We start from the raw sequence: 16,195 nt of genomic DNA on the forward strand, positions 1-16,195 counted from the left end.
GAGACGGCTCCAACGCATCCAGAACGCCTCTGCACGCCTGATCCTCGACATCCCTCGCCGCAGCCACATCACACCCCACCGGAGAGACCTGCACTGGCTCCCGGTCAACAAGAGGATAACCTTCAAGCTCCTCACCCACGCACACAAGGCAGTCCACAACACCGGACCAACGTACCTCAACAGACGACTCAGCGTCTACACCCCCACCCGCCAGCTCCGCTCCGCCGACCTTGCCCTCGCTACAGTCCCCCGCTTCCGAAGAGCGACCTCAGGCTGCAGATCGTTCTCCCACCTCGCCGCAAAGACCTGGAACACCCTCCCCATCCACCTACGGCAGGCCCAAGACCTGCTGACCTTCAAAAAACTCCTCAAGACCTGGCTTTTCGAGCAGTAGCAGCATTCCCCACCCCAGCGCCTTGAGACCCTCACGGGTGAGTAGTGCGCTTTACAAATGATATGATTGATTGATTGATTGATTGAGTGATTGATTGCTTTTGAGAGGGTCTGGCTTAGCAGACAGGTCGACCGAAAGCTGTGGAGTGCTTTCCTGTGGGAAATGTTTTCAGCAAAGTGCAGGGATAGACTCCTGACACTCAATGAGAAAAGGGCTGAATCCTATGACCTTATGAAAGGTACTGTAATTGAGGTCTCCGGATTCACCAATGAGAAGTATAGGATCAGGTTCAGGGAGGATTGAAAAACCCAGACCAGACCTGGGTAGATTTATTTAGACGGCTCAGTGAAATCACCAGGAGGTTGGTTAGAAGGTAACAATGCGCACAACTTTGAAGGGCTATATAATTTGATAATAAAGGAGTATCTTTTAAGTAATTGTTACCAAGAGAAGTTACATCAATTCCTGGTAGACCTAGGATCACTTTTTCCTCAAGAGTTGGGGAAGACGGCAGACATCTGGGTCAAAGCAAGGGTGACCAGGACTACTACTGGTGGATGTTTTAATAAGTTTTCTGTGGTGCACATTTGTAACTCTTGTTATTCTTTACGAGTCAAAGCATGTATTTGTCAATCATTTATTGCCCTAGGAATGAGATTCACTGCAATATCAAAAGATAATGCAACAGCTATTGTTCATCTCCCTACTCACAAAACATCTTCACTGTCTCTGTAATCTCCTGTCATCTGTTGTTAATCGTCTGTATTTTGTTCAGTGGTCACACATATTTGAGCAGAGATACAAAGTTGCTAACAGAATGAGGAGGAATACACAATAGTTTCTTGCAATCTATTAATCTGAGGATTATGTTATGCATCAATGAATTAGGTAGAATGGTCAAATAGAACGACTCATTGTTGACATCAAAAGATTTCTAGGTGCCTGCTTAATGAGACCTAAATGATGCTATTATTCACTGGAAAATATCAACAAATGCTATATTTGGTAGCACAACATTTTCTTATTTAAAGGAATGGTTTCCTCTACATCAAAGCTGACATTGAGCTCCGGAAGCAAGATTTCTTTATGGTTCACCGTTCCACTTGTCAGGTGGGGGCGTTTCCAAACCAATAGGTGATGGCCTGGAAGTGCCCACCTAATGTAACATTTTGTACACATTACTTTACGCTCCTGGCCTTTTGTTAGGCTGTTTAAACATTACCTTACATTTATTGTATATAAAGCTGTATAGAGTGCACCAAACAAAACTGCGGTTGCCAAACACTCATAAAGGGAAAATGTATTGTGTAGTGATCAGACCAGCCAACCTCAGTCAGAGGTAGGCATTTGATAGATTAAGTTATTTCCACAAAGAGGTTTAGGACATTTCATTTGTTGTGCTCACGACTAAAGAAAAGATGACAAAGATTGCATAACCTAAGGAAATTGTTGTGGTGCCAGTAAAGTTTCAACATAGCATTGCCCCAGAAAATGGATAGGGATTCTGAGACACTCGACAGTGGATTTAAATCATGGTCGATACTGGCTTGCACTTCACTGTGTCTTTGAAATGACAACTATACCACCACGTAGTTTTAATGGGAGGTCATTTCAGAGTATGGAGTATCCAAAAGTCACAGGAGTCAATTAGTAGTTGAAAACGTGGGTGTAGTTAGTTTTGGTGCTGTAGATCCGGTCTAGTTTATCCGTGACAAAGATGAAGGCACTGTAAGCAAGCTGGGCATTTGCAGACCTGACATTGTGAAGCATGATTAATAAATTTGACTTATGTGGATCAGAAGCAGAAACGAGTGCTCATCTATGACAAGCAAGTATCAATGCACTTCATGAATGTAATATTGCTTGTATTTACTTTGTAGGAGTTGACTGTACTATAAAGAAATGCGGTTGAGACTGTGTAGTGTTTGGCATTTGAGATAAAAGGTATGAGGAAAACACCTACATGTGCTTTGATGTACACTGTATGATGATGAACACTGGTGCAGATAAATGCTTATTTTTACTTATTCCATTATCTTTCAATGAAACATGTAGTATAAGAGTGACAATCTAGTGCAAACACAAAGAAGAGGGTGGGTCAAAGAATGAAAGAAGGCAGCATGACAATATGAAACTGGTATGGTGGGCTATTAAAGTACAGATCGAATCAACACAAACACTGATTTATTCCTGTGCTTCGGAACCTGCATACCATAATGCATTTGAAATATCGGTAATCTGAATGCTTAGTGAATGGCCGACAGGTGAACAACTATAATGTCTACACTTATTGCAATCTGTTATTGCGGAGATTAACCTATGTGCCCTTTGATGCACAGGCACAGTCCCAGAATAAGGGTGCATCTAATGCTCGCTTTCTTTGATGATGATCCTGAAAATGGAGGACACTGTCCCTCTGAAGCCTTCTTCACTGCTGCAAATTAAATGTGAAAGCAATCCCACGACTCATACTGTAAATGAATATGCTAGAAGTGCCAATGGCGGACTATAAGCACTTCTGGCATGGCTCTTTGTTTCCATTCCTTTATGCATAGACTTACATATATTTACAAAGTATTTTCAACTTTGAAGAAGCAAGAGAAAGGACCTCAGCCGATTAAAAGAATGTTAAAAAGAGCCATAAAAAGCCAATGTATTGTTATCTACGGCTCTCATTGAGAACCAATAACCAGATTTGAAATCTGGTTATTCATTGCTTTGACGTAATAGTGGCAAACAAAAGTTTTTTTCTCACTGGTAATCCGTCGAAAGTTGAAACACTGCCACTCCCCTGTATTCCCCAGCCTCACACGGGGCTGTAGAGAACCGGGTGAGGCAGTGGAATGGCTGCTGGCGGTTTCATCCCCCTATCGCTACCATCTTTGGTCTCCACAGACCCAAGGAAGGCGGGAGAACACATGCAGTGTGCTGCTTGCCCCAATCACCACATTCCCTGCCAGTGTGGGTCTCTCCAGACCAGCACTAGCACAGCAAAGGTTGCTGCACCAACACGTGGGTCTCACAGAGCTCAGCTCTCCGGTCTCAATGTGAGAGTGGAGAGCTCGCTCTGGACACAGAGGTGGAGGGAAAGCAAAGAGGCTGATGGGAGTGGGTGGCACGAGCCAAGGTATTTCTTCAATTTCAATGAGGGTAGATAAAAAGGGCTGTGGAGGTGGGTGGCAGCACACTAGATATTTTTCTTAATTTTGAGTTAAGGAGCAGAGCAATGGGGTAACAGAAGACGTGGTGGATCACAGAACAGAGGGGTGGGCAGACAAAGCCTTGTTCTGTATGGGTCCTTAATTGCTCCTCTATCTCTGACACTGAAAGCAGAGGTAGATGATCTGTGGGGGGCACACATAACGCAGAATTGTAGAAGGGTAAAAGTGAATAACAAGGCTATTGTCACCTTGGGGTTATGAGGGACATCACAGGCCACTATAGCTTCACTTTTGTTTTCCGTTTGATTTCACTCAGAACCTCCCAGTGAGAAATGTCCTCATCATTCACTGTTACTCGCCGACAGTTCTACATATTCTATGCGGGGCCCATACCTATCCACCACTGTGAACCAGTGCTTAATTTGTGCCAATATCTTCCAGTGGTGGTTTTAGGTGATGCTGGGCTGTTGGTGGTGCCAGATGCACTGGACTCCTATGAAGTATGGTTAGGCCCTGGCGATTTTTTTTTTTTACAAATTAAGCAACGCCGTGTGAACATAGTTATCTAAATATTATTCAGTGCAATTAGGTCATAGCAGTGAAAACCAAAACTTACTTTAAACCACTGTGGCATAACAATGGTTACTGTCTATTTACAGACATTGCACTAATTTATTTCTTCTAAACGGGAATGACAGTAAAAAGGCAAGATGGTGGCTGATGACTCGGCCAAGTGAGCTGGTCGAAACGCCCTCTCCCGGTTAACCCGCCAATCTATGTCACACTATGGTTCCTGAAGACTGAAATCAGACAGGACTGCAGCAAATTGACTTCACAACCCCCACCGGCTCTACTATTACAATCCAAACGTGGAAAAAAAATACACTATACTGCGGTGGCCCCTTGTGTATAGGAGCCGACTTACTAGCTGGATTCTTTCTCCCTGCACTCGCTCCCTCGCCTGCTGCTTTGGCCACGGCTCTGTGTCTCGGCTGGTGTATCCGTCTTGCTCAATTATACCGCCCAAAGCTCTGGGGAAATCTGCCTCCGCCACCACAGGACGTGTCTCGGCGGCCCGGGGAGCTGTCTCTCTGAAACCAGTTGGTGTGGCGGCACAGCCCCCCACAGTGCAGGCGCCCGGAGCGGGAGCAGAAATCTGTGAGAAAGCGGTGGCAGCCGGCAGATTCCCGCAGAGACGCTATCTCCAGCAATGACGAAGACCAGACAGACGCTTCCAGACATGTTCAAATAACAGGCAAACAAGAGAAAAACGCCACAGCAATCCATCAAGAACAAGCGAGGACAGACTGTATTGGTATCTCCTAAGCCCTTGGCAGTCTCTCCTACCGGTAAGCTGGATGTGGTGCTTTCTTTGTATTCTACGGGGCTAATATCATCAGATGGCACTAAGGAGGACATTATGAGCAAGTCTGGGGAGCCGGTCGGGGGGAAGAGTCCTGATGAAAAATCCTGTGTTGTTTCTAATAATGCAGACAACGTGGCTCAGTTCAGTGGAATTCTGGGAGCAGTAGTTTCCTATAGATCATATAGAAAATACAGGTATTCCCCATGACCAAAGGGTTGGTGAGCCGTCACAACAAATTGCAACTACCATAGGCTTAGGCCTCTCAAGCGGCTCTGCAAAATGGCATGTTAAATTTAAATGGAGACACAGAAGGGGATAAATGTTATTCTCTATCCGACCATACCGGGTCATCTGAGGAGGATGCTGGCTTTGACAAAAAATGGACTGATGATGATAGCGAGGTTGGTGAATGGCAAACTAACGAGACATTAAATGCAGAAGCTTCACCAAATGTGCCTCGTACAGTCCGGAAAGCGCCTAGAGAACAGGGTCCTTCAGCATCTTGCCCGAATACTGGGTCATTAGTTTGGCATTATTCATTCTCTATTCAGCCTGGCCCGGTGGGTAGTATTACTGACCCGGGGAGTGGGAATGGGGCCAATCCCTCTAACCCACCCCCTGGCGAAGTGACACTAGCGGTAATCTACGAGACCATCATGGCTCACCGCGAAGGGACCAGGCAAGAAAGTGCTCGAACTCAGGGTGCGTGCCACAGGGTGCAAATCTCTGTCCGCAGAATAGCAAAAACATGCTCGGATATTGCCTCCAGAATTGGGGAGGTGGAAGAGAGGATCTCCACCCTAGAAGATGACATGGCCACCCAAAGAGGCATTACGGACTTTATTAAATCTCAAAGGGACGACATCCAGTGAAAACTCACAGATCATGAAAACAGGGCACGGAGGAATAACCTGAGAGTTCTGGGAGTCCTGGAAGGGATTGAAGGGGTGGACACCAGGCAGTTTGTGGTTGAATTGTTCACCAAAGCATTTCCTGAAGTTAAACAATGGGATTGGTAACTCGAGGTCCAGCGGGCACATCACTTCCCATTTAAGCAGAAGCAACGTACTGGCCAAACCGAGGATAAGCCTTGCGCTATCCTAATATGTTTGAGTAACTTTCTCGCTAGGGAAAAGATCTATGATTTGGCCAGTCCAGATAGGAGGCGGGCTGGCAAGGGTTGTGAGTTTTTTGTCAGGCCTGATTTTTGTCCAGCAACGGTCGAACGGAGGTGGCAGCTTCGTCAGCTAATTCCATCTTTTCAGTCAAAGGGAGCTCAAGTGTTTTTGCTCTTTTCTTCTAAACTCAAGATTATTTTTCAGGGCCAGACCAGATTCTTTGTTTCCGAAATTCAGGCCAAAGAGTTCTTGAACTCACTTTAGGCTTTAAAGTTATGCTCTCTGTAGTCCTTTCTTCAGGAACCTTGGGTTTGTAAGGGGGGTAATGACCACATGCTGGGGAATAGCTCAGGTTCTGTACTCTCTTTCTTTTCATTTTTTCTCCCCACGGTCGTGTCCCCCAAGGTTAGTAATAGTTTTGTGGCGACACCGGGGGAATTTGCGTTTCCTCAGCCCCTCCATCAAAAGGACCTCGGTCCTGCTGCCTTATATGGTGGGTGGTGGTGGGGTAGGTGGGTTTCAGGGGGGCAGGCAAAGGGTGGTCATGGGTTGGGGGGTGGCAAGTGGGAGGGTAGGGGGGGCTCAAAAATAAAAAAAATGCTTGAATTTACAGTTTCATCGTGGCACTTTGGTTGATACTGGTATTATTAGGGTATGCTCATTTTTAGAAGGATGGATTAAAATTCTTTTGTATGTGCTACTCAGTTTAGGCTCCTTTTTTCTGAAAGCAAATGGCTCAGGGTAAACTTCGGATAGGCTCCTGGAATATATGCGGGCTGAATGATGGCAAGAAAAGGGCCCTGTTTTCGAGAGTTGTTCAGGCCTTACGTATAGATGTACTGTGCTTGCAAGAAACCCATGTCCCCTGGAGTAACCGCGATTATTTGAAAATTCCTGGGTTTGACTTAATTGGATGCTCCTGCCAGACCTCTATGATTAGAGGGGTGGCAATTTTATTATGACGGGGTCAGGGTCATGTAGGAAAACCAGTCAAGATAGCACTGGGAGATGGGTAATCACCGAGTTGTTAATCAATGGTAGACCCTTAACCGTTTGCACAGTCTATTGCTCAAATTTAGATGACCCGGCAGTTTTACATCATTTGAACGTAGAGTTGGCACTCTGGTTTCACCCTATTTGCTTCTGTGGGGATATGAATATTAATTTGTCTGCTGATTTTAACCTAGCTGGGTGCCAACATTATGTAGGTAAGAAACCCAGAGTCTTAAGGGAGCTTCAAGCTCTGGTTCAAGAGCATTGTTTGACTGATCTCTGGTTTGATCATAATAAAAACCACGACGGCTATACATATTTATCTGCCCCCCACAATAAAATGGTCCGGCTAGATTATTTCTTTACGTCTGATCAGCTTGCTGAGCTCATCTCTATTTCAGTCCCTCCTAGAATTATGTCAGATCATAACACCCTGATTGCTGAATGCGCTCTCACCCACAGGCCTAGTATCCCAAGGGCTTGGACATTTGAAAGAAAGTTATTATTAGAACAATCATACATAGATCACATGAGGAACTGGCTATCGGAATTTTTAAATATCAATAGGGGGACTGCCTCCGGCGCTACTGTCTGGGACACACTAAAGGCTGCGGCCCGGGGGAAACGAAGAGTTCTCGCCTTTCATCAGAGGACTATTCAAGATCAAACTAGTAGGCGCATTGAGGAGCTGCAGGCTGCAGAGGTCTAATTAACACGTGCTATTAAGGAAGGTCGGGACACAGCTCAAAGCCAGTTACTGGTCGCCAGAACGAGGGCCTCTCTGCTGGAATACTTTGGGCAGGACCTTGCTGCAAAGTTCTTACAGTTCCGTACTATGATGTTTGAGTTTGGTGAAAAATCCGGCAGGATCTTGGCCAAGCGACTCCAGCAGAGAAGTGTGGCCAATCGTATTATCAAGATTCAGGACTCTCAAGGCCACATCCAGGATACACCGGAGGGGGTCATGGCGGTCTTTCAGCAGTTTTATCGTACACTGTATACAGAGGAAGTTAGTGGTTTAAATTTAGAATTTGAAGCTGGGGCTTTTCTTCAGGATCTTAACACCCTCCATGTTACGGCACAACAGAATAAAGTCCTTTTTGCCCCCATAGAATGGGAAGAAGTCAAGCTAGCAATCAATTCACTAGCCAATGGTAAAGCTGCAGGCCCTGATGCTATCTCTCTGGAATTTTATAGCATGTTTCGCTCAGATATCCGGGTGGATCTTATTTCAGTCCTAGGAGAGGCCAGGACGGCCGTATACCGGAGTCATGGCGCCAAACCACCATCATTCTCTTAAAAAAGAAAGACAAACCGGAGCTAGACCCCTCTTCGTTTTGAACAATATCTTTAATTAATACAACAGTAAAATATATTCCAAAATCTTGTCTACCAGATCGGCCTCAGTGATTTCTCCATTGGTTTCATTATGCCAGTATGGCTTTATTCTAGGTAGGGACACGGCTGACCATGTCCGCCGGTTCATCACTCTCCTGGATTGGGACCAGGTTACTGAATCTCCCCTTGGAGCGATCCTGTTGGACGCCAAGGAGGCGCTCAACAGGGTCGCCTGGGGGGTTTTATGGGCAGTTCTTCGGTGGAAGGGGTTTAGTTTGGAGTTTATCCAGGCAGTTCAATCAATTTACATTGCTCCAGTTGCTACTCTTTGTGTTTCTGGGTTAGTGTCAAGCTCTTTTAGCATTAGCAGGGGCACTAGGCAGGGCTGCCTCTGTTCGCCCCTGCTGTTTGCCCTCTATATTGACCCCTTTTAAGTAAAATCGATGGCTCCTTAAATATTCTGCCAGTTAGGGTCAATGTCTCAGTGTACAAGGCGTTGGCTCACGCTGACGACATTGTAGTTTTAAGACTAGCGATGTCGCATCGGCTTTTCCGGCTATTAAGAACTTAGCAGAACAGTATGGCCAGCTTTCTGGCTACAAACACATTGTCACCAAAACCCAGGTTGTTCAATCAGCGGTCATGGGCCCTTCTCGAGTCACAATGGTTCCAGTTGCAACATACTTAGGGGTCAAAATCACTGCCATAGTTGACAATATTCCAGACTTGAACATCTTGCCGATTATTGACTAAGTCAATCATCTCTAGTGAGATTGGATAATTTACATCTCTCTTTGTATGGTAGGGGGTAATGTTCTTAAAATGTTGGTTTTACCAAAGTTCTTATATCTATTCAGAACCATTCCACTTGAATTTACACAATCAAGCCTTGCTCAAGCTGAAAGGAGTTGTAATAGATTTCTCTGGGGGTATCATCACCCCCGTAGGGCGGCCAAGTGGATGCACCTCCCGAGGGACCGGGGGGGCTGGTCAGTGCGGAACCTGGTGCTTTATTGCTGGTCCGCACTCCTTCAACATTTAGGCTTACCACTGTTTGGGGACAGGGCGGCGGTGCCTTCGTTCTGTAGACCTTCTATTTTTAAAATAGGGCTAGGAGAGGATGCTAAGGGGATACTACTGCGGGTTCTTGAACCCAGTTACTATAAGAAGACAAAGTTCAAGGTCATTGGTGCATTGTTCTCAGTTTGGCGCAAGATTCAGCGCAAATGGTCGATTCCTAATATTAACTCCTACACACCTTTCACTGCGGCCAGACTCCTACCATTCATTTTTCAAGATCTGACCACATTTAGGTGGATGTCACAGGGGTTAGGCTCTCTGGGGGATCTAGGGTGTGATGGGAAAATGGCCTTCTTTTCATTTTTAAAGGATAAGTTTCATCTCAATATGCATGAATTTTTAAAATATCTACAGATTCGAAGCTATGTTGATAAAATGAAGGATCGAGCTGCTACCTTGTTTGATAGGATCACACTCATGGAATTGATTCTGAGGAGGTCAAGAATTGGGGTCGTTTATCAGCATTTGCTTTCTGGTCTTCCGGATGATCTTTCCTTTCAGAATGCCAAGTGGGAGTCCAAGCTGGGTACGACAGGGGTGGACATCATCCAGGTTCTAGAACTGGCCAGCAGTGTGTTAGTATCTGGAAGTCTGCGCTCTCAAAGCTATATGGCTTTATTCGATCTTTATTATACTGCAGCCAAAATTTCCAAATAAGGGGTAGAGGGGGTCATTGCTGTCCGAGATGTGGTCTTGTAGCTGCCAACGATGTACATATGTTCTTTAGTTGCCCAAAACGGGGGATTTTTCTCCTAGATGTAGAGCGATTTATTAATCCCAGGCTCAATATTCCGGTTGTCCTATCACCAGAGGTGGTGATATTTGGATGTGAAAGCAATGGCTCGTTGGAGAGATCAAGACACGCATCCTCCCTCCTGTTCACTGCTGTCCCTAGTGCGGCTTTGTGTTACCTCAGAATGGATCAGCCCAGACGCTCCCACTTTTGTTAACTGGAGAGTGAGGATCCTGGCCCTCCACAACTTAGAGTCAGCCATCTTTCAGAGGTGGGGAAGAAGGAGGCGGGAGACGGGTCAGAAGATCTGGGCTCCATTGGTGGAGTAGCTCAGGGACAAGATAGGTATTGTATCTTTTCATGTTGCTCCACTGTCACTCAGTTTGTGGGTCTGGTATATTGCTTGTTTCTCTGTTCTTAGGGTCTGTTTGTCTTTATGCCTCCTTTTTCCTATCCTTCTTTTTCGATTGCCTAGGATTTTACATGTTTTTATTTCCCCTTCTTCCTTTGTTTTTACCAAATTTTTCGTGTATTGTCTGTAATGTATAATGTTTTGCCACAGTTCAATATGCTCTATTATTTTGTTGATATTTTGTCAAGCTTGAATAAAAGTTTTTTTTAAAAAAAAGGGAATGACAGCTTTATAAAAGACGAACTGTTAATGGTTAACTGAGGATAAAGTTAAAGTTTTTCAACTCTGGTTTCTGAGTGACATCGCAGACAACACTAGCGTCGCTCGTTATGTGTATTTGATTTCGATATATATCCCGCTCTATGGGAGACATCCCTGCAATTTACAGTTACCCATCTGTCATTCCCTATATGTCACGGCACTGCCAATTCCAGTGGGCTGGCCCTGAATGTGTGACTTGTTTTTGTATTTGGCTTAGAGTCAATATTGCATGCAGTGGGCGCCACTCAATGCCTTCTCTCTTCTGCCAGGTACTTCATTGTCCCTCCTTTACAGAGTGTGGCTATGATTCTGGAAATGGAACAGTCTCAGTGGTCACTTTTGTCCCTACATAGGCAATGATGCCAAGATGAGAATGGAATACATGCGTAGGTAACAGACTGCATGTTGACAGGCATTTGGGGTGATGAACAGAAAGAAATCATTGGATTAAGGATTGCAATTTACTACAGAGCGAACAAGAGCTACACTGTCCGAGTGGACTGCTTTGAGAAAGCGCTGGATAGAAAAAGGGAGATAGAATGGGCCACTGCAGACAAGCCACTAAGTAATACTGTCCTAAATGCAGTTTGCACCTTCTCTTCCTGAACACAGTGGTTTGCATCCAGGAAAACTGCGACACCGAATTTTAAAGTTTTTCTCTTACTTGCTTTGGCTGCTCTTGGCTACTGACAGACCATTCACAGACGACTGGCCACTGGTTGTGGAGCTGGATGTATTTTACTTGGCACTGCCCACACTGCACATCACTGAATTCAAGCTTCTCGCATGAGATCGAGAGCGTGGGCATGGTGACGCTGGCCTTCAGCCGGACATGAAAGACAGGCCCTCCAACCACCTTTGGAAAACACAAGAAAAAGAGTTCAGCTGCCAAAATTCAGCATCAAGGAGTGAAAGAAGAAATATTTTTAACATAGTTTCACAAAAGGAGTGAAGAGGTATTCGGTTTTACCAAAGGTCTGTATGCAATGAACTTAACTCCATTGAATGCCATGATGGGAACATTGATGGAGCTTCATTCATTGCCGATTGCATCATACCTTGATGGGTAGCAGGACTTGCACATCACCAAGAGGAAGGTTGGCACTACTAGGATCAAAGCCGATTACAAATGTCTCTGTTTCACAGTAGGGCAGATTTTTCACACGGTCAAGCTCTGTGTAGAAACCTGAGATTAGAGTGAGAAAATAGGTTTACATTAGAGAACTGCAAGCCGTATCAGAATTGCTTCAATGAGCAGACCTACAAAGAGGAACGAGAAAATGTTCACATAGAGTAAGTTAGTACAACTGGGAAAGACAGAGGAACTAAAGACGGGAACATATATACTGATTTCCACCATGCATTTTGGTAGTTTCTCTGCTTTTTTTACTCGACTGACTGTCGACTTCTAATGCCTTCAATCCAGCATTTACAAATGCATTCTATTATTTATTGTTTAATTAAGATGTTGTAGATCAATGATGCAAAGGTACATACCAATTCAACATAACTACTGACAAAACAATGTGTTTAATCTTTGTCAGAAACAAACCTTTTAAATAGCATACATGCTCCAGTCTTATGGAGATGGCCAATGCTTGTGTATATCTCATTTGAAAGACAAATGTCCTTTTGGGGAAACTGAAAATTCTACTGCATGGTTTCGAACTTTGCAAGAAGAAAGGGAGATGCTTCTCCCAAGAAGATTGTTAAGCTTATAAGTAAAGCTCTAAAGGCTTTACTGGATGCACACCCGATGTGCTTCCCCAGGAATGCCTGAGCACTGATAGCTGCGAATCTAACACTTTATCTATATAATATCTCTGCACTGCTTGCTTGACACGGAGGTTGTGTACAGATGGCTCCGCTCGTGCTGTGAAGTCAACATACAAGACAAGGCAAAGCCAACAAGATGTGGATTGCCAATGTATTTTAAAGCTATCCTGGCTGATGAGGAGTTCAACCACGAAACCGGGTCCAAGATGCTTGTTTCTGGTCCAAGGAAGACCTGGCTTGGCAGTTCGGGCTGAACTGTTCCCATGGGGAGCAGGGTGAAGACTGATTTGCATATGGGTGGGTCTGAACTGGGGTGAGGAAGTGAGTTAAAGAATGATGATGGATTCAACCCAGATCTGTGATGGGGGGTGAGTGTCTGAAAAGTTTCAGCACTCCGTCCGTCATCTCCTTGTGTTTGGTTTCCTATACACCCCAAGCAGGTGTGGTGTTAACAGATCTTTAAACTCTTTATAAAATTTGGATGTGAGGCAATTCACACCTGGGACCTTTCTTCCAGCCAAATCATCTATGGGTGACAGAAGTATGGTTTTGAAGGGGAATTTTCGAGTCCAGCTACTGTAATTTCCTCCAGCTATTTGCCTACTGGTGTGTCAATCACACTAAAGTTTGAGGAACACAGCTGTCTGTAATAGTGAGTTCCTCAAATATTCCTGCAGTATCATTTTCTTTGGGTCCTGATAATATTCAATCTCAGTGACCATATTTTGCACCTCAATCTTCTTATGTAGCCATGTGAGGATGTTCTCAGGCCTCCTGCCCTTGTTGTAAAGTCTAGCCCAAGCATGTATGGATAAGGAAGGCCATTTCTCTTTCCATAAATTATCTATATGATAGAAGCTTCAAATTCAAGTAAGCTGTCTTCTCTCTTGACTTGGCATATCATTCCTCCAGGGCAGCTATTTGGGTCTCTAACTCTTGTAACTGAGTGTGAATAGCACTAAGGACCCTTGCTGGCTTTGAAATGCTTACTGCACATATTGCACTTTAAATGCCTCTAAAATGGTTGCTATCTTGGCCACCGATAGCAAATAGTTGAACAACAGCTCATACTTCATTCTATAAAACCGTTTCCAATTGACAAATCAGTAGGAAAACTTCAGAATCATTGAGGTGAGCACTGAAGAGGGATCTTCAATTCCAACAGTACTGGGATATGATTAAACAAGATTGTATATGATGTCTGTTATGCCTGCTCCCAGTCTCGAAGAGACCAGACAGTAGTCTAGTCTGGATATAGTGTGGTGTACCAACAAGTAGTAAGAAAAACATTGTTTTTGCATATATCTCATACACCAGATATCCACTACTCCCAGCATTTCCATAACATTACATAGCGCTTGTTCACATACACTGGGTAGTCTGCTGACCAAGAAGGACCTTTCAAGTTACAATTACTACTTTTTAAAAGGTTATATTTTGTTCGCTAGCGGCATACTGCAAGTGTCAGGGTTGTGGCCATAACCATTGACTAGAGTTGTCAGTACATCAATACAAATTGCCTGTGACAATCAAGAATCAGACATTTGGGTCAAAATGTTCAACTTTTGCTCAGTAGTCAATAGAATGCGACACAGGTGGAGTGTGGACTATATGAGGCAAGGGATTTGGCTGTTCCCCATTTACTCATGAATGCAGCTACAATATTTTTCTTCTGTAACATTGCCATATCGTCATTCTGCTTTGTATTGGTGGAGTTCCTTTTCCCTAGCCAGCCGGAGCGCCTTATCCCGATCTCTGTAGTTTAACGGTTTGGCTATGACCATTCATGAGGTAGTGCACCGCGGTGGCCTCAGAGCTAGTATGTGCTCTTTCAACCACAAACAGTTCATAAAAGTGTGAGCATTACAGCAGATCCCTGTATGATTGCAACAAAAAGATCTGTTTTTCTCATTGTCTTGGATTGAAGTACGTCCAGAATTAGGATATTGTTTCAACTGGAGGGAGCCTCGAGGTTCTTATAGGTCCCCTTCATCGCAAAGAGTTCCTTATCTATATATGCCAAGTGGTCTCTCCTCTTGCAACAGCATCATCTTCTATTTAAAGTTTACAACATTCATCCATATCCAACTTGGTATGTTGATTGACAAATCATTCTTTCAGTTGAACCACTCACAGGATGAGGATTTCTTCATTCCCGTAAATTGAAGGTTGCTTTTAGTTTCTTTTAGGATATGCCACGATACGTGCAGCCTTCTCTTTTGAGTTGTGCTGGTAGCCCTCTGTTATAATATAAGCAGATGTTTTTGCATTGTTTTTCGTGATCAAACGGTAATTTACTCTGTATTCCCCCACAAATGGTCTTGACTCTTGGTCCATATAGAGTTGTGGGATGTGTTTTCCTTTCACACTTTTTACTTCTGGGTCATTTACTGCAACTCATATCTCCCATATATCCCTCTGAGGCAGATCTATTGTGAACTGGTGTCAACAGTATACCCTCGGCCCACATGGTATGCAGGCACCAGCGCATCCTTTTAACTGCATCCAGATCTGCAAGCATTATGACAGTTTTGTTTTTGTTTTCTCTTCCCTAAGAGCACATCAATGTAGGAGTAGTTAATTATTTACATTAACATAGTGTTCACATCCATGACTTTTCTCATTGATAAGCAACATTGTCTGCTTTCGCTTAAGGTGTTTAGACGTTTGCCAGCATACAGTATCCTGCTTACCCAGCCCTCTCACAGCAAACAAAATAGTTTTTCCCACTCAACCCCAGACTACAGAAGACAAGGAATTTGACAGTATAGATGCTTGCATCTCTTGCCGTAGTCTTGGAGAGAAGGGAAAGCAGACTCCCTCCCTTGCTACGCCAAGGCTTTGTTCTCCACATCCATCCATTTTGGGTCTTCATTGCAGGCGCCACCACTAAATGTCACAGAACACATGTTTGTACTTTGGACATCACAGTGCAGCACCCCTGTAGTGCTAGAGGCACTCTTATTGTTTGACACCACGTGATGACCTTTGACTACCATTATTTGAATTGACGTTGGTGTTTTACTTTACTCTAGCATGAATGTACGACATTCTGCATATGCCTTTTTCCCCTTAAGGTTTATTTCATGTAATCTTGCAGTCTTAAAGTGGGAGCGAATAGAATAGCTTGCCAAGAACAGACATGTGGAATGTGCATTTGAAAGCATGAGAGAGAGAGGTATGGAATGTTATTTTTGGTCTTGAAATGCAGTGTTATGAGCAGTGGAGCTCAAATGTGCATTATGTTGTACATTGAGAGATGAAGTATGTGATGCCATAGGCAGTGGTGGACAAATGTTCATTGTGTTGAACACTGGGAAGTTTTATGAAGTTCTTACTATTGGCTTTGAAATGGCCTCAGTCATCCTGAATTCTGACTCTCCCTTGTTTGAGATCTTTTGCACGCACAGACAGGCCTCCAGAGTGTTTGCAAGTTGTTTGGGTTAATGACGCTCACGGTTGCGTTGTTTTGAAGAGATTGTTGAATATACCCTGGAAGGCTTTTGTAAGCTTCGTTAAGATAAAGGCTGGAACATGTGGGAATAAAGAGGGAACGTGGGAAC

General features: G+C 44.2%; 1 protein-coding gene across 1 annotated transcript in view; it reads right to left on the reverse strand.

Moving 5' to 3' along the window:
* The window catches only part of HYDIN (HYDIN axonemal central pair apparatus protein), a 2,950,008-nt gene that overhangs the window by 1,654,274 nt on the left and 1,279,539 nt on the right, over positions 1–16,195 (reverse strand). Inside the window, exons 33-34 of the mRNA XM_086945295.1 lie at positions 11,915–12,042; positions 11,521–11,712 (exon numbers count right to left, since the gene is read on the reverse strand). Of these exons, the coding sequence (XP_086801421.1) occupies positions 11,521–11,712; positions 11,915–12,042 (320 nt within the window). The remainder of the gene's footprint in view (positions 1–11,520; positions 11,713–11,914; positions 12,043–16,195) is intronic.

The sequence above is a fragment of the Lissotriton vulgaris genome, chromosome 12 (genome assembly GCF_964263255.1).
Source record: "Lissotriton vulgaris chromosome 12, aLisVul1.2, whole genome shotgun sequence".
In the NCBI taxonomy this organism is placed as follows: Eukaryota; Metazoa; Chordata; class Amphibia; order Caudata; family Salamandridae; genus Lissotriton; species Lissotriton vulgaris.